Below are 22,173 nucleotides of genomic sequence, written 5' to 3' on the forward strand. Positions count from 1 at the left end.
CAGCTGTTTTCTTTCATGCTCCTACTGTTTTCCTCAATTTCTCTGTTCTACTGCTTTCGGAAACCAGCTTCCCTGGACACCACAGAAACTAATGCACTCCAAATTTGTTTTTATTTAGTATAATGAAGTGAACAGTTTAGATCTATTAACTGATATTCTTTTTTTACTATTTTAAGTAAGGATCCACAGTATAGCTTCCAAAATTTGTCTGAAGACTATAAATAAACAACTAGAGAAACCCAAATCCTTGTTTCTTTCTTGTACTTTACAACTTCATACACATAGCATAAGGCACTCCCTGCTAGTATTGCAGTTACTTTACTATGAGATATTCAAGTGTAAAAATTCTGACATACAGGAGAATCAGATCTGCATAATCATTTGCTCCTCACAGATAAAACAAATTTCCCATTTTTTTCAACTCCTTCCCTAACTGTAATATGAAGAAAATCACCTCAAGTTAACAAGGACTCTCCTATTTTTTGTATTTTCATAACTATAGTGCTCCATTCCTAGACAGCTTTTTCTTTCACCATTCAGTTGCATAACCCTAAAACTGTTTAGTTTTAGAAAGTTTAACAGACTCTTTTCTTAAAAAACCCCAAACTTTGGTGTAGATACGATGCACCACAGAATTCACTTTAATAACTCAGTGAGAAAACAGAGGTTTACTGGAAATATATTCATCCAAAGTTTAAAAAAAAAAAAAGGTAACTTATTTACACCACACTGATAAACCAACAATTTTAAAAGCTAACTTGTAAAAGCTTTGGCAGAATAATCTCCCCAATATGTTAATAAATGTACTAAAATTGAAGAGGTATACTGCAGTTTGCCTTTAGTAAGTGCTAAATTTAAAAAAAAACAAAACAAACAAACCCAACTAAAACAAATAAACCACACTAGGAGGTGTTTGGAAATCTAAGCTCATACATTTCACAGTGTGACAGCTAACAGCTAAACACAACAGCCATTTCAAGTTTTGCCTTGCAAAGGTACAGCCCACTCTCAGAGGAAACACAAAGCTCCCCCCCACCAGTTTCAATTAACCACTAAAAACTCCCTGCTAATTGTTACTCTACCAGCTTCCTGTCTCCTACTTTCCCTCAGTTAAACAAACTACAATTAAAGTCCCATTCCTAGCACCTATTTGCATGGGGTTTTTTTACACAACACAATCACTTTAAAAATATTGAAAAGGAATCAGCTCATTGCATTAATTCTTGCTATAAAATACAGAAGTAGATATGGGTGGGATAGAACATCAAACAGGTTGAGACATTATTGATGCATATGAATGTTTCAGTCTTACAAATGAGAATCAGCATTTGATAGCATTTCATGTACTGAATTCTGTGCATTTGAAGAGTTTCAGAATTATAATGGTTCACCTACAGAGATACATGTACGCTTTGATTTTTTTTTGGAAAATTTTCTAGGACTTTATAGCCAAATGCCTTTAAGAATATGTATCCATACACATTGAAAAGAAACAACACTCACTTTATATATGCACAAAACAAACACAAAAAGCCTTAGCTGCACAAGTGTATGTACGCAACCAAACTGAAAATATTTTCTGCCCTTCCAACATAAATGAAAGCAAATTAAAATGGGCAAACAACTCGCAAGAAATTGCTGCCCGAAATATATGGACCCTTCTGTCACAGCCTTATGAAGCTGAAATTATCCAACATGCAAAAAGCACTGTTAATTTTTATCACAATTAAAAGCATTATGACCATGCTGGAAACTGTGATTAATTAAAAAATGGATGCAAGAAGAGCTAGCTCTGTATTCTGGAAGTTGAGCATCATGCTAGGGATGTTTTTTCCTAAAAAAAAGCACGTCCAACACATGCTACTTAGGAGAAGCATTTGGCTCAAAACCACAGAGCAAAGCCAAGAAATAACCAAACTGAATGGATCTGCACTACAGGTACTGCCCTCTCAACCCACTAATATTCATGCCTCTTCCCATCTCTCTCAACACTGGTTAGTTCACCTTCAGCATGCATAAGAGTTGATGAGGAACTGTCCCTCCTACTCTACCTAATTTTGCTCAGCTGATTCCTTGCCCTGGACAATGGCTGCAGTGCGATGAACTCGTCACTTAAAGCAACTCTGTTGGAGTACATCTACAGTTGGACAGAGAAGGGATGGAACATACATGTCAGTAAGTAGCAGCAGTATTTTTCTAAGAGAAAGACACAGGACAAGACATTGTTATTTAACTGGAATACACATCATATACAGAACACAAGCCTGGTACCTTCAGGACAGCTCAGTTATTTTTTGGTATTACCATTCTTAAGTGTCCTCAGAAAAGAGGCCTGTACACTTTCACATCTATGTTTTACCAGACATCTCTATGCAACATTACCTTCTCTCAATAGTGCTGTGATTTATGTTTACCCAAAGATTTGTATTTTGGTTCAGATTTACCTTACTGTCCACTTCCTCCTATATTATTGTTTAACAGAAGTTACCCTGAAGCTACTTCAGGGCAACAGATCACAGTCAAACATAGATTTTCTTCAAGGCCAGCAGAAAAAAAAAAACCAAAACTTGGAACAGAGGCAAAAAAAAATTAAAAAATAAATAAATAAATAAAAAGTTATTACACACATGCACCCTAAGTGCATTAAGGAAGGCAGAGTTAACCAAACTCATCCTTCTATAAAAGTCAACACATGCTTGCCTGTACCAATTTTAATAGACTGACTTCCCAAAATGGAATAGACAGATTTCTTTTTTTTAAAGTTGTTGTGACACAGAACAAGATTTACATTTAAAAGTTTGTCTTTAGCAGAATTTCTCAAATGTTTCTCTCTAATTTATGAATAACTTAGCTACATGTAACATCTAACCAATGAGAGACAGATTGACTGTTGATGCTATGAACTTACACTAAACAGAAGATATAAAATCAAGTCCCTTATATACTCAGTAGAGTAAGGCAGATGCCTACAGATACAGTGAATTCAGAGCACTAAGTTGGCTAACTTGCACAAGTGCATTCACAATTTCTGAAAGATTAAAACAATAGGAGCAAGCATTTTCAGTTAAGAAAGCTGTTTTGCTCACTGCTTCTGGGAGTATTTTAGAATTTAAATGATGAGGGCAAAACCAAATAAATAGTTGTAAGGTAAAAAATTAGTGACTAGTTCATGCAGCAATTTATCTTGCCCTGATTAAAAACACTCAGTAACTGTAAACTGAACTTTTTATTTCCCCCAATATGCAAATATACTAATTTAGTCCTACAATTAAAAACATTCAGTTATACAGAGGGTGCACCTAAATTACCAGAAAATGCATTTAAAAGGACAATATACGAAGTTCCATATTCACTCTTTGAATGAATTCCACAGAAAATTCCTTAGCTTTTAGGACAAAGACATTCTTCAAACTCATTCTATCTGAAAGTCAGAGTTCCTTCCTCTGCTTTGAAACCAAAAGAAAAATATTTACTAGAAATTTCAAACCAATCCAATGAGGTACAATCAATGAAGGAAAGCATTCTGTCACTTCTTGACAATAAGTGTGCTGAAGTTGGTCATCTGTTCATCTTCACTTATATCTAATTCCTCACTACGAGAACAGCCAATGAAATCCAGTGGGGCTGGCTGTCCCATTAAAAATAAGAGTGAGAAAATCTCAATAAACCACAAGAAAGGAACAAATGTGTGCTGCCTTTTCACAAATACATTTTGAAGTATGATTTCACTATCAGACACACACAGAAAAAAAACACTGCATGCCTGCTGAAGTATTTCTGGTCAAATCAGATTTTGCAATATCAGGGATTAAGTGTTTTCAGAAGATTACAGTATTTTGGTAAACACAGACCCTAGTTCTAACATTTTCAAATGGCAAGGTAGAATGGGAACAAGAGAAAAAAAAATAAATAAATAGACAGACTGCTAATAGAGATGCACAAAGCAAAATCCCCACAGCTATCAATCAAGCTATAGCCAGAGGAAAGGTGTTAGACATTCATCAAGATTCCTTCTTAAAAATAAGAAGTCCGACTGTGTCCTCAAACGACACAACCACAATTGAAGCAAACTGAACCCGGAAATTGTTAAGAATTGATTCAGAAAGCAAGAGAATGCAACAAGAAGTATATGGATAAGGCTAGAGAAAAAAGATGCAGGCTTTTTGGTTTTTAATTCAAACACTAGGAAAATGGGAAGCCTCAGTGACCATACTGATACACTGCCAAACAGAAACAGCTGATGCACAGGAAGAAGGAAAGGGAAGTGTTTCATAAATATCGTCACTAGTTTTTTGGGTTTTTTTTTTGTTTTTTTTTGGGGGGGGGGGGGGGGGGAAGAAAAATAAGTAACTATCATTACCTACAGAATTTCTACTAAATCAAGACTCCTTAATTCAAAGAGTGCAATAACATGCAATCAAGAGTCTTCTCAGGTCTAGCTGAACAGTTTTATGGAAGCTAGTGGTTATTTACCATGACTTTTAGCTACTAAATTCCAAGATTGGAAAAAGCACCTAATATTCCAGTTTTGAAAAGGAACTGATGGGATATTTTGGCTAGCAACTGGTTTGCCAGCACAATGTTGATCTTAGACAAATTAAGAGAATGTCTCACATGGATTTTTTTACCACACAAATTAGAAGGGTAATATAATTTAAGGAAATCAACACGCGCTTATATCAAAGTAACTACAAGGTCAGCTGCTGAAGGTAACAGTGTTGATGTAGTGCAGTTAAGAGTTCTGAATGGCACATCGCTCAGTTGAATTTGGATTAAACACCTAGGACACCACAAAGGGACTAAAAACTGCTAACAGGTTTCAGAACGTAACTGTATATGGGATATCTTTGTCAACTACATTCTTCATTCACTTTCACTTTTTTTGTGCCCTATGCTATTTGACCTCTCATCAATGATCTGCAAGAAACCAACATAATCACTTGCAGATGACAAAGAGGCAGAAGATGACAGGTTACTGATACATATTATTTTGTAAACTGCAAAAGCTGGGGGATTCATTAGTTCCATACTCTGCACTGATGTAAGCTATGCTGGAATAGTGTGTCCACTGGTGAAATCCAACATTCAAAATGGCGTGGAGGAACAGTGAAGATTACAGGAGAAAACCAAGAATGATTAAAAGACTGGAAAATAACCTTTTTGACAAAAGATGCAAATCCAACCTACTAATCAGTGAGAAAAATCAACTTGATCACTAACCTAACCATGAATAAAACAAAATTGTTAACAGAAGACTTTTCAGGTTAGCAGAAAAAGTATAAAAAGTTAAAATGATGAAAATTGAAACCAGAGACAGTAACTATTAGAACAATGGGTCAGGATGACTTCTATGTAACTGTCACTGAAAAGAAGAACACACTCATAGATGAAATATTTACCTAAAAGACAGTCTAATTTCAACAGAACGATTTCAAGAAGTTTTTGTAGCCCATGTCAGGCAAAAGAGAAATTCTGTTATCACAGCATATCTTTAGACCTCCTATATGAATTCAGGAAAACACCACATGGATAATTACCTTTAGTTACATAATCCATAATCAAATATATGGCATATGATATGATCAAGAGTTAAGAAATACTAATTAAAACAAGTCCTACTGAAGTAATTTTTAAAATCGTTTTCATTACATTTTAAGAACTATTCAGTGGCAGTTACAGTACAAGGGAGAGCTTCTAATACCTAGATAAAAATGAGAATAAGTTACCATCTTTAAAGCAGTACAAAAATGCGTAACGTGATCTTCTAATACAGCTGCAAGCTGAGAAGCAAGAGACTGAGCGACCCCTTTATAAATATAGTATTGTTAATAATTACTTAAACATAAATGTTATTTCCTTGTAAAACGGTGTCCTCATTTTTGTAATTTTAAATGAAGTTATCTTTTGAAATGAGAATACTTCTATGCATTAAACATGACAGCAATGTAAGCAGATAATTAAATATCACAGGAAAGTAATTAATTTACAAGACAGATTTTAACAGAACTGTTCTTTTAACTACTGATCAAGTTGGATACAAAAGCATAACATTACCTGAGCTTTTTCAGTACTTGTTGGTTGTAGATGTCTGTACAGCACTTTCTTCACAACATCAAGAAACAAACAAGCAACTACTATGAGGATTATGGCAAACCAAGCAGAACCACTTGACAAGAGTTGAACAAAGACAAAGTACATGTCCTGGGTATGTAAAAATGGCCTAAAAAGTTAAAAGAAGTGGCAATTACTGAAGAGAACTTCTAGAAACGAAAGTACAGCACAAACAGGCTCAAGTGTATCATATTTTAGACCAAGTAGTAAGTCGCTCAGGATGCACAGCTACACCTGCATGGTGTCCATGAAGTAGTCTAGCAATCTGTTGGTCCTGAGCTGCAAAGAAACTCTAAGGAAGGAGGGTACCAAACTTTGGAGGGAAATGTTCTGGTTTAGTTTTAAATTGTGTTGCAGGAAATCAAACATCATCCTACGCCTCCAAGACCCCAAAATACAAGCAAAAGTACATCACTTGACCGATTCAAACCCCAGCGTCTTCATTTCTGTTGCAAACATTTACCTATTACTATTACCTTTGGGAACCTATCTACTTTTTAAAAACAAAAATGCCTTTATAGTCACAGGCTGTCAGAGACGATAATACCTGTCCTTGAGCACAAGGGAGCTCAGCAGCATTGCTCAAATTTCAGAAAGAATCACCCAAAGCGAGCGGCCACTCTAGGTTTAAAAATTTATTTTCCAACACCTGTCACAAAATTCAGAGCAACATGGTAGAACATAATACTTCAGTGTTTTTTCATATCTTCACCTATCATATGTGCTATAGAAAGGAGAAGAAAAAAAAAATAGACATCACTCACCAGATAATTCCCCCATAAAACAAGGAGAAGATGAAATAAAATACAATGGATCCCCAAGTAACAAAATGGTTTATCCATGTCCAGAAGTGAGTTTCTAGTGCCATCTAAAAGAAAGATAACTTCAGTGAACTTCCTTTTTCCTCCCACTTCACAGAAAATAATATATGCTGGTCTGAATGTACTTAGGAACTTCCAGCTCAGACATTAAATATTACTGTAATATGCAAAAACTACAAAGAAAAATTTTAACCACAATTGAAACCAAACATAAAAATCACTTATCTGGTATCCTCAAGAATAATTTACTTCTGTATAACTTTCAAATCAATTTTAAATTATTGCTCTATTACATCGTTGCCTATATACTCAAACACAAAGAGTAATTAGTATAATTTCATACCTTCATCGTAACAGTTATAACCATAACGGTGAAGACCAAAGTACCAAATGTCCAGTTTCCAAACATCTAAGAAAACAGCAAGGCAAAAATCATGAAAGAAAAATATCAGTTAAGAGCATTCATGGGAGGTTAGATTCTTCTCAAGTCAGATACACTAATTAAATAAGTTTGTGGACATAAGCTTTTAACAACTAATCATTGTGAAAAAGCAAGAAGGATACAACAGAAACTACTAGAAAAAAATACAGCTTATGATAAGATCAAAATTAACAACCCACAAGTCATCTTTCTTCTTAGATCAAAGCAAATCACCACAAAGGCTACATGAAATACGAAGGAAGTCCAAAACGATAACATGAAACGATAGGAAAATGAAGATATTAATTGGATCAATTAAGTATTAGCATCCAACAGAAAGCAAATACTGGGTGGAAGGTATTCACCTTAACATAACTGCAAAACACTTTTGAGTTTAAACATTTCCAGACCATTTTCAACATGCAGCATCATCTTAAAGTTAACTTTTCACCCCAAACACAATTTTACAATTCAAAAATAATGGTGCCATTGTATTTTTCAAAGAAAATTCTATGGAAAAGACACTTTGTTTCAAGGCTAATAGCTGCCAAATTAAGCTTCAATTCTAAAACACTGTATTTGTCACTTTTGTACTCTCTTGCCCATGTAAATTAAACTATCAAACCTCTGAACAAGTTCTACAACATTAAATTCTCAGCTCTAACAACCAAGCAGGGATACTGAGCTTGTAATCTATCTACACACATGCTACTCAGACACACGCTGCCATTCTCTAACAGGTCCAATTGCCTTGTAAGCAGTCTGGGTGCTGAAACTGAAGACGTTGCTGTTTCATAGCTTTTTTTTGCCACTGACACACGGAACAATAACCAAACCCTCAACTTGGTATTCACCATCGGCAAACTAAGCAAGCAAGGAGAAAGGTACCACATGCAGACAGGCAAAGTCATCCTAGAGCTGATTTGTTAGTACAGCACAGAGGCACAAAACTGGGATTCGCACAGTTGTAGTCCTTGTTACAGAGCTCTGACAAAAAAAAAATTACAATCAGACTGTGATAATCTCACAACTGCATTTCTCATCTTTACACAAGGTACAAAACTGAGGCAGCCGTGAGTCTGGACTTACTGATAATTTTTAAGATCTTTGTTATAACACATCTTCTGAAGCATTCTATTTCCTTTTCACACCAATAGTGATATTTAACAAGCAATATGCTTGCTGTTACCTGCTGCAATAATAATCTTGAAGTAAAATTAGACTAGTGCTCCTGAGTGACCTGTGAAAGAAAGTGTCTTTGCTAACACTGCTCTCAATGGTCAGAGTTAGAATGCAAAAGGGGAACAGGTTCTTGCCACCATTTTATTTTTGAACACATTTACACTGGGGATGCTGCATCCTTTAATCCTGCGAAGTAACAGATACAAAGTTTTGTATCTCCTCCTCTTCTAAACTCTTACCATTTGCCTGTTAGGTTTCAATATCTGACGACATGCACAGCATGAAAAAGGGGGGAGAAAAAAAGAACTAAAAGATCAAGTTGTTGCACAATGTGTTGAGGCAAGCCTAACAAAATGCCAGCATTAACAAATTATGTACAATCTATTCTATCCTGCCTTGCTTCAAACTGAGAACTCTGAATGAAAAGGTGAGGCCTTGCTCTGACAGTACCCTGCACTACACATTTGAGCAAAGTGATCACTTCTTGAGGATTGTTACAAGAAAGCACTTCCACAGTCCATGAGTTTCTCTTGCCCTTAACTTTGGCTTTTTCAGGCACACATTAAATTCGCAACCTACTTGATGTGCCACAGATATTTTACTGCAACATAATACTGTACCAGATCCAATAATTGTCTTTTAGCAAACACAGAGAGATAGAGAGTAACTCCAAATAAATGCTAAGACTTTTTTTTTTTAAGACACATCATAGAAAACATGAGAAGCCAAAGGGCATCTGAAAGCTTTATTTCCAGTATGGTCATTCACTAAGTATTTGTAAAAATTCTTGAGGTTAATTTACACAAGAAACCATTAAGAGAACCTTCTCCATAAAGTCTACATTAACACACTGGTCTAGATTTATAGAATGTAATTTGCTCTCCAAACTAAACATTTGTTACTAAATAAAATGAGAAGTCTGTTCCTACCTTGTGTGCTTTCCTAAGCAGTTTTTAAGTCAGGTGCTTTGACAACTACGACATGCACCAGAAACACACTGACTCATTACTTCATTAGAAGAGTACTGAGGGTCCTTTACCAATTCACAAGAACTTCAAAGTCATACAGCTTGCAACGAGTGGTAACGGAGAGCACACTCATATCTTAGTTGCAAGAGACATTTTAGTCTGGAGTACAACCATTTTAAAATGTTCTTATCAATCATCTCCTGATGAGAGAGGTACTCTGGCTAGCTCTACCACTCTCCCTTTACTGCTCCTTTCTCTGCAGGAATGCTAATCACCAGTTCACATGCTCCCTGACTTTAGTCACTCAAGACTATTCTGGCCATTGTTTCTAAGTCATCATATGGAAATTCCCGAGATCATGCCCACTCTCTGTCACCAGGTGACCACTGTGACTATAGCATGATGCTATTTTATACTTTGTGCCATAACTTCCAACTCCACCAAGCATTACATGAGAATTAGCAAGGGCTTCATGTCAGTAGTAAGAATGGCATAATGAGAGAAGTAAATGTATTCTTGCATCACCACCCATAACAGTTTTATGAGAGAAGAAATCAGAGTCTAATTGTTGTAAATTGAGTTAACGAAGAACCAGGGAAAAGGAGGAAGCAGACTTGTAATGCTTTCATCCAAGCTTTAGAGTTTTTTCTATATGATTTTTCCTGTTAACTTTAATATCTTTAACATAGAAAAAGTCAAATTAGCATTTGATGATTTCATTAAGCTACTATCTTAAAAACACTTATTGAATAAAAAGTATAATTTAAAAGCAGCTTGCACCACTTCATTTAAAAAAATTCTGAGTAATTAAAATAATACATTTTCAGGAGAAGCTTTAAGACTTTTAGCATCTTTCAAATTTAAGTCTAATTTCATAAGAGATGCTAAAGAGAAGTCATTGTTTGAAACTGCAATTAAGTCCAACTCAAAATAAGTTTTGACCGAAAGAATATGAATTCTCATTTGCTGAAATTATGACATGACTTTGACAAAACAGTAGACAAAATAAAACAAAAGTTTAAGACAACTATAATACATGTATTATCTTGGAAGATATGTTCTTCATGGACATATACTTTCTGACAACGTCTTCCAGTTTCCACACTAAGAAACTGTACTCTTGAGAGCACACAAGAGTACGGGCAAAGCACGTTTGGTAATTATGTAGCTCATAAAACTAAAAAACAACCGTAGATTTTTCTGACACACGAGGATTTAAAAAAACAAACCCCAAACCAACACATTAAGAAATATCACAAAAAACAGAGTGGTAGAATAATTATTATTATATTGTACCTGGCCATTTCCCAACAGAGAAGTGTCTTCTCCCATCAGAAGATACGAGCCGTAAAAGAAAACAAATGCATGAAAGAAGCCCAAGATGGTCCAGTAAAGAAATGGTTTATATCCCAGATGGGCATTTTTACTGATGTCTCTGGAGGAATAAAACAGATTTGGGATTTCAGATTGTCTTTATATAACCCATCAGTTAATAACACTGCATGATTCTACTGCTTTGAATAAATGTAATTTTCAACCACACCAAGATACATTTAATTAATGCTGACATATGAAAAAAAGTACATAAATAATGGGCAAAAAAGGAACTCTGAGCTCTCATGGTTTGCCTCCGCTTTGTACAGGGATCACCAATCACAAGGGTCTCTAATGGGTCAAATTCAGAATTGCACAAACTAGAATTCTTCTCCCTGGAGGTAAAATTGCAAGAGGAAGAAAAGGACAGATCTCTCAACACCTGCCCCTTGTTCTGCTTTAAAGACCTTTAGGAAAAGAGAAACATCTAAGAGACATCTCTTTCACAAAAATACATACTTTATCTAAAAAGCGGTATGCAGTGCAACATGCAACCACTGGGAGGACATCTAATTCTACAGGAAATCACTTCCCCTCTTAGTATAGCTTTTTCATGATGATTCCCCTAACCAGTGTCCTAGTTTTTCATTTGCATGTCTGAGTGATTTTCACCACCTACATGTAATGAAGGAGAAGGGCTGCCAATCATGTCAGCTGACCAAGTGCTCAATTTTCTTCCAGTCTTAGCATGACCGACATAAAAGATGCTTCTCTTAAAACACTCACATTAATTAGCTTTTAGGATTAAAACTATGCAGCTGCAGTTCTTCCTTAAGACAGTTACTAAAAATTGCATAATTTACAGATAAAAATACTGTAGAAATGCATAATAGCAAGTTCAGACTTCTGCAGATGCCACTGTTGTTCTAAATGATGTGCTACTGTGACAACATAAGAAAGCTATACGTACCGGTAGAGCACAGGTTTACTCTGTAACACGTGTGGATGCACATGCTGTTCAAAAAGACTGTATATAAGGACAGGCAAGGAAGTGAAACAAATATTGTACAAAGTCAGGTATACACTGTCATAGAGCGTCTGAAAATGGAAACAGAAATTATTTTGAGTCTTGTAAAGAAAAACGTTGTTTATGTTTACTAAAATTTATTAGCTCACTAATAGCAGCAACAGATCATTAAGTGAATTTACTAGGTAGAAAAAAGCTATACTCGCATGACTACCTAGTAACATCAAGCTATCAAATACAGAAAATGAAGTTGGATATTTGTTAAGCGTAAAATCTGTTCTGCTCCTTTGTAGTTCTTTCCCATTTTTCTGGTTATTTACCCTAAGTGTTTCATACACATCTAACAAGACGTAAGGCATTCAATACTTACTTGTTGTGAAAACAAACAGAAGAACTGATATAAAAATTGTGGTGTAATAAAGCACACATTCTGAAAAAAGAAAAAGTGACAGAAATGGTTAATCCTCAGTATATGCCTCATAACACTAAAAGAAATTGCTAACTCTTACAAGCTGGTAAAAATAGACAGGATAAAGCTTTTCAGCATGTTATGTGGCAAAGTGAAGCAATATGCTTTGCTCAGGAGTTTCAAACACCCCAGCCCAGGACTGAGCTCCCAGGCCTGTCTCCCACTCTTCTGTCTAGCATTTTAATTATGCTCCAACAAGCTCACCCTGCTGCTCCATGCCCATAGCTCTCCCAGAGGTACCCGGAGATAAGTCAGTCCCTGGTGCTTACTCCTCTTGCAGAGTTTCACCTCAGGATTTCTTAAGTCAAGGCTGGGACTGTTATGCTTTCTTAAGGTAAGCCTGCCAAAGAGCACCCTCTCTCTCCACATGCTTTCTGCAGGCCCTTCCCTCCCCCAGCTACTTCCTGTGCTCCTTTTTCCTTTTAAGATGAACGAATTTGGTTCATATTAAATCAAAAACCAAAAAAGGTTATACTTTCACATCTTGCTAAAGAATGCATTTAATTTCAAGCTAGTAATACTGCTTTCAGAGAGCAAACATGTCTGTCTCAGTCTAGGCAAACTCACTGTGGTATTTAAAAATCATTTCTAGGTGGAAGTACTAAGTTTCACAGTTAAACTACTGCATTTGGTTGTAAAATATAAGAAAAAAAAAAAGCCCAGAAAACATGGTTGAACAGATATATTTAACTTGTTCCCAACAAAACATTAGATCTGAAATAAATTTCTTTCTGGGAGAAAGTCACACATTTTTCTGTGAACTTCACTGGCACCCTTTGAAGACTTACCTTATAAAAAAAGTACTGTACAAGGGTTGCTATTCTAATATAGTAAAAGTGCCCATGAACAAAAAGCAACTTGGAGAGGAATTTAAACCGTGCTATTGCATAGTCACTGTTTCTTACAGCTTGTCTTCCTTCCTTGCCCATGATTCCTGTAATATTTCGGAAACAAAACAGAAAACAGGTTAAACATTATAAAAATTAAAGTTTAAGAAACCCAACAACATACACTGAACAAACACTTCAACATTCTAAAGACTCCAGCAAAGACATATAAATAATAACACTCATACAAAACCAAAATTTCCAAACCAGGCAAACCAGTATCAATCAACCAATTAATTATCAATTTACTTAGTACATTTTACATCAGAGAGGTTTTCCTTACTTTCTGAGACTAATATGACCTCTACTCAACAGCAGAATAAAAGAAATGCTGTTCTTACAACAGCAGTACACTTACTTTGATGTGCTGACAATGCTTGTCACTTGTCACAAGTGAACACAAATTCGTTTCTGAAAACTATTATTAAGAGTAGGATAAGCATACACAGAGAACACAAAACGTGTTCTTAGAGAAGAAAAGTGGCCACAGACACTTAAAAGTGCCAGTTGCTTTAAAAAAAAAAAAAGTCTAAAGGCCCCCTGCCGTCCTCCATGGCAAAGACTTGCTAGTTCTGACCAACATACATGTAATGTCTAATATGCTACAAATTACAATAAAAACTTGGATAATTTTATTTTTAATAAGCTTCAGTTAGTTGACAAACTAGCTGTAGAACACAGCATCATTTGCTATGGCCTGTAATACATACAGCCTTCTCAAGCAGGCTATACCCATGGTCTTAAAAATCAGGGCCACTGTTTCTGTGATAAACAGTACGTACATCTTTTTAATCACAAAGGGTGAGCGACGGAACATCCTGGTGTACCAATACCTTATGTAATAACCTTCAGCATTTACTATTGGAACAAACACCATCCAACAAAGTCAGTAATGGAAATACCAAAACACTATGTGATGGGTACCAATTCAGTTACACATAAGTTTTGTTTTGTACTCAAGTTACACAACATAGCACAAAAAAAATGTTTAGAGGTCCTGGACAGACAACAAAAAACAGTATAAACTGAGAAAACTACCAGGCTTAGCTGAGAATCAGCAACAGTCTCTCAAGAGAAATAATGAAAGCCTTTTCCTCAAAGACAAACTAGACAAAACTGACATTTGTAGAGTAATAGACGTGGTGCAAACAGTGGCAGTTCAGTGCAGAGAAAGGTTTGCAGGTGAACTTTACACAGGAACTCAGAACCTGAAAATGTCTGAAGTTAGAGATATCCACTTCCAATATCTGAAGCAGAGTACTTCTGAGATTCTAGTTACAGAGATTCTTTGCTGTTCTTAAGGCAGCATTAAGCAGAACATTTGATTATTGGTAGACTACACGATAAACTTAAGACTTCTGGAAGCAAACAGCCTTTAATTTTAAATTTCACTAAAACTCCACAACAACAGATGACTCAGGTTAACATCTTGTCATTCACAGATGCAAAACCATTACAAGTTTATCTGTTTAAAAACAGTATTCATGACATAATCCTCTACTAAAATTTGCATCCTTTATGTCTTTATCCCTTCAGACAAAAGTGAGTTACCTATGCCAACATGTGCTTCTTGTATCATGCTCACATCATTAGCACCATCACCAATCGCTAAAGTTATAGGTTTCTCTGGAGACGTTTTTAATAGTCGCACCACCTGGATGGGGGGAAAAAAGGTAGAATTTTTTCAGATTAGACAGACAGTCAGTCTACAAACCATGCCTCTAATTCTCAAGTATCTTAGTTATCTAAATATAATTACTACTTTTAATGAATGTGCACACTTGGGTAAGAAACATCTTTGGCATATCACATGCACAAATTCATTGCTCCTTTAGAAAAACTGTTTGCTTTGGGGCACAAGCCTTATTTAAATATTATACCTGACTGAAGTTTACTTTGCAGTTCATATTTTGATGTTCTTTCAGAACTCTTAATTTGGTCCATTTCCATAAAAAACAGTCAAGTAAAACCTGGCATTGAATATCTACTTAGGGAGTAATTCAGATTTAATGCCCTTTACCAGACATGCCCAAATTCTTCAAATTTTCAGTATTTTACATAGTAAAGGTCATAGAGGAAACTTACTCAGCAATACAAGCAGATTTAAATGATTAATTTCCTTTGTTTTACTTCTCTGAACAGGTGAACTACTACTAACGAAGATTATAATTCTGCTCTCTGCATTCCATGCTAAATAACAAACAGGATGACAAAGGGATAAGACAAGAGGGCCCAAACAACATACTACCCTGTGGAAGCAAGGAATGTGCTGCAAGGATAGAAAGGGTATAACCAAGCCACGCTCATTCATTTAAAAATTCTTCATACAGGGAAAGAGATGTAACTCCTTGCCTTCAACTGCAAGAAAGGTCAGGATTCAGAAAGAAACTACTAAAGTAACAGAACATCTGGTGCGCTCATGTGACAACAGCAGAATATTTCTTTGAAATACTCTAAAGAATTAATCTTGGTAAATCCAGCTGAGGAAAGTACATATTTAGACAGAAGTTTCCCCAGACAGCTAAAGCACAGTCCCTGCTAGTATAATCAAATATGCATTGCTAGCACAGCCAAAGGGATGGGAACAACCACTGGAAAACTTAAATGCTGTAAAAAGAACCCTGAGCCAGCATCAGATATTACTGGGGGTCGGGGGTGGGAGTTTAAGTGACAGAATACCTGGAACTAATCACTGTAAAAGAGGAATCTGAAAAAACACTCATTAGCTCATAAAGATCAACATATGCTGTTATTACGGAAAAATACTTCATTATTACCCATGGTATTCTCAGTTAGGTACTGGAAAGTCAGAGAAGAGTTGACAGAAAAAAAAAAAGTTTACATACAAGGCTCTAAAACACTCAAAAGGGCAGCAATGACATCCCAGTCTTTCCTGAAAGGTCTTTAATGTAAGTGCCAAAAATATTCTAAATAGACAGGAGTGAGTTAGAAGAGGTTTTTGGTTAAAGAGAATTAATAATTAATCTCCTAGAGAGCTCTAACTAAAAGGTAGATGGTTCTCTAATTCAATTGTAAATACAGTGCAGAGGTAAAGGTGTGAATAGAGATCCAGAAGACTTTCTAAAAATAAGAAATATTTGTATATAAAAAAAATAATGCACTTTTCCCCTGAAGTCCCAGAAAATCCAAAGGGGAAATATAAACAGAGCAAAAACTACATGAGGCAAGTAGACACAGACAACTGTATTTAAGTAATTGAGCTGTAGCTAGCAGTGTCGGTGCATTGATTCATGGGAAGGATAACTCACTTCCCACAAGGAACACAACAGTGATTAAAAACAGTCCACAGTTCAGAGAAATCCACCTGATCATGGGAATACATTACATAATTGCAGGTATTGGTATTCAAGTTTAAAGGTTTCCTATTCTTAAGGGGTAATTATTTCAAGTACACTTAGCATTAGATCCTAGCAAGCAGCCTTAATGAGGTCGCAAGGCTGCAGTAGGTCACTCAGATCAGTCCTCATGAGATAACTAAAGACTGTGGTAATTTACACAGACAAACATCCACACCAAAAGGTCAACATAAATCCTCTGGTAAATCTTACTGACAGCAGTCATCAGCAGCTCTGAATGACTGACAATAAAGATGTTTAAAAAGGCTTCTGAGCCATAAAATATACAAAAATAAGTGGTGAGACTGATAGCTGTGTATTAAGAAGCATTAAAATTAAGGGAAACAATGAGGGAAATATTAATTTGACTTCCAGCTTAACTTTGGAATAAACCTCACAAAAAGCGTGCCTACAACAGAACATCAAATGCAAGGCTGGAATAAACTGTAATACACTTCCTTCCCCACCCTTCCTTCCACGTTGCATGGGGTTTGTCTCAGTGATTTATAGACTTCAATGTTTAAAATTAAAAAGTCACTGCCATGAAAATTAGGTTTTACCGTACTTCACAACAAAACACAGGAAATAATGGAGATTTTCTTCTCGACAGGATAAGAATCAAAGAAAGCATTACTGGCTGCTATCCACCAAGTCTGGCAGTACAAACAACATTATAAATCAAGTTAAATGACAAAGTAAGAACAAGGACACCACACAGGCAAGTAATTACACCTTAAAGAGAGGGGGATGGTAAAAATTTCAGCTAAAAGAGTGCACATAAAGTGGACACATCCAACAAATCGCTTTTCTCATAGTAGTCAAACAACTTAATAACACTGTATTGAAACTAAGATTGTATTAAGTCTTATATACAGCTGAACAGTTTTATAATGAAGTGATTCTAAAGATTGCATTAAAAGTCTGGCTAAATGTTGGAAGCAAGAAGAGTGACCTCAAAACATGCCACTCATGCTATAGTAAACCAGCCTGCTCTCTTCACACATCTAGTACCTCACATAAGGGTTTCCTAGTGCTTTAAGGTAAAAAGACGTCTTTTTTTCCTTTTCTTTTTCAGAAGGTGTAAAAATAGAGTGGGCAACAGTGTCCTTTTAGAGGTTTAATATTTTTAGAAATACATGCAAAAAGCACTTAAAACATAGAGATTAGCTAAAAGTATAACAAAATAAAAAATACTCCAATAGAGGTATACCAATTGAATATTAGTTTAAAAAAGGAAGCCTAAAATCAAGAGAGAAAATTTCAAAAGGAAAGAATAAATAATATTGCTCTTCAAAGGTTAGCTTCCTAGAGTAAAAAAAAAAAATAACTCACAAAATCTGAATTTTATCTGCTCTGTATTTGAGTAAAATTAAGTACATGTGAAGGAAAAATGGTCCTAGAAGAGAGCATTAAGGCTAACATCCCCTGGAGACTAGGCCTCACCTTCCTTTCCCTTCTACTTCCTCCTCAAACTTGGGTATTTTTTAAATCCTGAGAAGCACAGTTTTTCCCCTACAGCTTCGTTTTTTTTTTTTTTTTTCCAATTTAGCTTTTTTGGTTTGGAGAAGTGATGGAACAGGTAATGCAAAAGCATGCAGGTGATCAGGATAGCTTCTGCTTCACAGAATCCTCAAGAGATCAATCAAAGATTAGCCTTTTCCTTGCATGGTGGCAGTATTTTGACTCTCTCCTCCATCCACTTCCAAATTTTCACAGAAGCATGTAGAAACTTCTGAGCAAACTACTCCACATCAACTGAATTTAACAAAGATTCAGAAGTCACACAAAAGGCCAGGCAAACAAATAAAGTAGTTCCAGAAATCCTTGCCTCCTCAAAGCATGATAAAAATTCCTACAAGACAATCCCAGTTATATTCTCACTTACCTTTGCTTTCTGAAGGGGTGCCATGCGACAGCACAACACTGCAGAACAGTTTTTGCAAACTTCCATGAACAGTTTTTCATGTTCCCTGAGTGCAAGAGAGAGGCTGGTCCCATCCACAACCAGTCCATGCTGGATAACATGGTCTTCCTTTATTCTATTCCAGGACAAAAAGGATGGCTTTGTATTGGCGTTATGGAAAAATTTAAATTTTGTTACGAACTATGCAATTGCCCACACAATAAACAAAGAAGTTCTTCAAGTATGTTGTTATACTAATAAAGAGATATCTAAAAAGGCAACTTCATGTGTTTGGCACATACATCAAAGAGCGTCATACAATTTGACAATAAAGGAAAATCAAGCTAAGATCATCACTGAGATAATGACATCTCAGGTTATTTTACCTCTTGGCTAGCTGCCTCAGTTGCTCTGCACATGTACTGTCTGATTTGTGCTGCACAAGCTCAAGGATGTTCATGGTTCTGTGAAAGTGTCCACATGATAAACTGACACTAACAGCCGTTTCGTGCTTATCTCCAGTGAGTACCCACACTTTGATGCCAGCCAACCTGAGCGCTTCTATAGTTTCTTGGACTTTCTCCTGCAGCCTAGAAACAAGAAAAATATTAAGTAATCAATCAAATACTTCATTAAAAAAAGAGCTTGCACTGTAACTCCATGTTACTCCTGTAACCCCACCGTCATGATGATTGAACATACGTAACGTTGGAAATGCAGTCTTAAGAGAATCATAGCCTGGCAGATGACATTCTTTTACCAACAATAAAACAAAGGCTTTGATGAAACAAAAACCGAGCTTCAATACTGCTAAGTGATCAAAATTTTATAATAAGCACATCTCAATTTAAATTAGGCACCATCGCTGCATTTGAGAAGCGTTAAAACAGTCCACAACAATTACTACCTACTGTGGCAAATGAAAAGCTTTTAAGTGCTCCATCTGTACACTCCAGTGCACATACACCCTCAGACTTACAGAATACACATCAGGCAAGCAGAATGCCTTGTAAAGCAGCGATGTATAGAAGTCTTCTCAAGTAATTAGCCATTACCGTAAATATTTACTGCAATTATTCTGTTTCATATACATTAAATCTCTCCTGACGAAGCACACTGTATGTCATCAGTATTAATCAAAAATCAGTTGGTATTTTGAATACACCTCAATCCAAAGAGCGGTAAACATACTAAACAAGAAGAGCACAGAACTTCTGGTGGCGGTGGGAGAGTTTCTGATGGCACCCTATACACCATAGATCAGTTATAAATCTTAAAACTCGCTATGTATTTGAGCGTAGTTCACAGAAATTCCACTGCATACTTGTCTTCTACTCCTGTAGCCCCAAGTAATTCCAGATCCCTTTCTATGAAGTTGAATACATCTGCTAATCTTTCTTCTCGTTGTTGTAAGGCAGTCCTGGCCTCATGAAGGCGTTTGCCAATTTCTTGATACTCCTCAGGTGTGAATCTTCTGTAGGCTACGCACAAAGTTCTTAGTCCTTTCTGTGAGAAAATAAAAAGACTAAATTCAGAGTAGACAAGATTCTGATCTAACAAAGTGTCACCTGCAATTTGTTCAAGTCACAGAACTTGTACTGGAAGAATTTTCTTCCAATCAGCTGGGCAAACATACACACTTACCAAAGCAAATTCATCCACGTGTATCCTTGTTTTGTCTATTTCTCCACTCTTACTACGAGGAAGAATGGAAGATTCTGCTCCCTTCGTGAATAAAAGATTTTCCCCTAAAAAGTAAAATAGAACAGAACTTAAGAATACAAACTGTTTAAGAAGTTCTCGAGTGCAGCTTATGCAACTCCTGATCACTTACCTGAGGGACTCTCCACAATGACACTCATTCGTCTGCGATTTGGATCAAACTCCAAAACGTGAAGTAGTTTATACCTGTATTTTGTGTTATAACAGAAGAGGGAAGGAGAAGAAAACATATTTAGAAATAAGTTTCCAAAGACAATTACTTATAAATACACACTTTCCCCAAAGTGTCATTTTTAATATAGAAACTCTAAAAGTAATGCTGCCACTGTTGAGGAATTATCACTGTTATTGGTGTTTGTGTAATTGATTGATTTTCATCACTTTATATACGTTTAACTCCATTCTGTGAGAATAAAAGGTTCTCCTATGCATAGGAATAGTTTCTGGAACACTAGTTTTAAATCTGGAGATTACAATCAGCTCCTACCTATTCCTTTATCTTTCTATAATTACTTCAGGTGTAACTTTGAAAACTACATTCTATTTCTAACACTTGTAAAGAAGATATCAAGGGAAAAGCATTAAAAATAGCAAGCTGTGAAAAGGCAAGGTTTTCTTATGAACAGAGAGAATTAAGAGAAGAACATTGTATTAATCCTAACTTCTGTTCTGTCCTTCAAAACAAGGAATAAAAATTAATACCTTTCTGGTTTTCCGAGACTCTTTACTTCCATGCTATCCCCACTAGTTCCAGTAAATACTACTCCAACCCTAAAAGGAAAAGAAACACACTTAATCATCATTTTAGACATAATGCCTATTGGTTGTTGGTGGCAGGGGGAAGAATAGAGAAGAGAGGGAGACACTTATACCCCACTACTGTTCTCAGAAGAGGAAGAATGTCCACTTTCTACAATATTTTAATAGCAACATACTCTGTCCTTTATAATTTCTTGAGGATTTCCACAAGTATTTTAAATCATAACTTTCTAATATGCCTAGGTTTTTGTGTATTTTATTTCCATACGTTTTCATAGTAAACCGACAATGTCAGGCCCTGGGCTTTACAATCTTTCTGAGCAATTTTTAAGGTTGCTTTTACCACGAATTGCCTGCCCTAGTAGGCAATTTCTACAATAGATAGTTCTGGCAGTCCAACTTACCGGCTTGCAGCTTCAACTAAAGCTTTCTCATCTGGTGAAGAAGCGTAATACTCCAATGGGGATACTATTCCATTGGCATGCCAGGGACCATCAGCACCATCTGTTTGATCTGCATTGATCTGCACTGTATGACAAAGGCAAACTGCTTTCAAGAAGAGTTCTTCCTCTTTCATCTAGAAGAGAGAAAAAACTTCATCTGTAACATTTAGGTATCAATCCAGTTTTTAACATACTGAATAAAAAATATTTTTCCTTAAAAATCTGCTGAATATCCATGTTAAATAATAACATCTCAACATGTTTAACAAACATTACTTGTTCAGTAACACTTAATAGCTTCAAACTATTCAGAAATTCTGATTTTTGTTTCAAAAATGTTAAGGCTAGAAGAATACTTCTCAGAAACAAAACACTTTCTATCTACGATGCTTAATGGGGTGGGGGGAGGGAAAAAAAAAAAAAGGTCTTACCAAACTATGCCTATTTCCATCTGGCAAATCTTCAGAAAATCCCTCTGGAGTTAGTTTACCATTGACCTCTTGGTACTTTATGCCATTAATGGAGCATTCCCGAAACTGCATCTCATTTTCAGTTAATGTACCAGTTTTGTCTGTAAACACATACTCCACCTTTTGTAAATTACAACAAAATACAGACTTGGAGTTACAGGTATTTATTAGAAGAAGAAAAAAAAAAAAACAAAAAAAAACCACAACAAAAACATCCCAACTCACACTATCAACTACATCTCTTTTTTTCCATCATGTAAAAATTTGAATTTATGTCATCAGATACTTATAATTTATTTTCAAATTAATCAGAAATCAAA

The 22,173-nt window shown here is 35.8% G+C and overlaps 1 protein-coding gene and 1 long non-coding RNA gene across 13 annotated transcripts in view; both read right to left on the reverse strand.

Moving 5' to 3' along the window:
* LOC147599723 (uncharacterized) overlaps positions 1 to 22,173 on the reverse strand; it is a 344,381-nt gene that overhangs the window by 234,480 nt on the left and 87,728 nt on the right. The window lies entirely within an intron of this gene.
* Positions 1 to 22,173, reverse strand: part of ATP11B (ATPase phospholipid transporting 11B (putative)) — a 68,777-nt gene that overhangs the window by 14,306 nt on the left and 32,298 nt on the right. For 8 of the 12 annotated variants that reach the window (XM_086754222.1, XM_086754221.1, XM_086754220.1 and 5 more), the window contains exons 13-28: positions 21,815 to 21,973; positions 21,345 to 21,517; positions 20,884 to 20,952; positions 20,294 to 20,367; positions 20,104 to 20,207; positions 19,784 to 19,965; positions 18,846 to 19,049; positions 18,442 to 18,595; positions 14,752 to 14,854; positions 13,102 to 13,247; positions 12,215 to 12,274; positions 11,788 to 11,915; positions 10,800 to 10,938; positions 7,276 to 7,341; positions 6,876 to 6,979; positions 6,055 to 6,220 (exon numbers count right to left, since the gene is read on the reverse strand). In XM_086754222.1, the coding sequence (XP_086610348.1) occupies positions 6,055 to 6,220; positions 6,876 to 6,979; positions 7,276 to 7,341; positions 10,800 to 10,938; positions 11,788 to 11,915; positions 12,215 to 12,274; positions 13,102 to 13,247; positions 14,752 to 14,854; positions 18,442 to 18,595; positions 18,846 to 19,049; positions 19,784 to 19,965; positions 20,104 to 20,207; positions 20,294 to 20,367; positions 20,884 to 20,952; positions 21,345 to 21,517; positions 21,815 to 21,973 (2,031 nt within the window). Of the gene's footprint in view, positions 1 to 2,051; positions 2,138 to 6,054; positions 6,221 to 6,875; positions 6,980 to 7,275; positions 7,342 to 10,799; positions 10,939 to 11,787; positions 11,916 to 12,214; positions 12,275 to 13,101; positions 13,248 to 14,751; positions 14,855 to 18,441; positions 18,596 to 18,845; positions 19,050 to 19,783; positions 19,966 to 20,103; positions 20,208 to 20,293; positions 20,368 to 20,883; positions 20,953 to 21,344; positions 21,518 to 21,814; positions 21,974 to 22,173 lie in introns of all 12 variants that reach the window. The other 4 variants (XR_015259314.1, XR_015259315.1, XM_086754218.1 and 1 more) reach the window with 1 other exon arrangement.

This window comes from Chlamydotis macqueenii, chromosome 9 (assembly GCF_036417535.1).
Source record: "Chlamydotis macqueenii isolate bChlMac1 chromosome 9, bChlMac1.mat, whole genome shotgun sequence".
NCBI lineage: Eukaryota > Metazoa > Chordata > Aves > Otidiformes > Otididae > Chlamydotis > Chlamydotis macqueenii.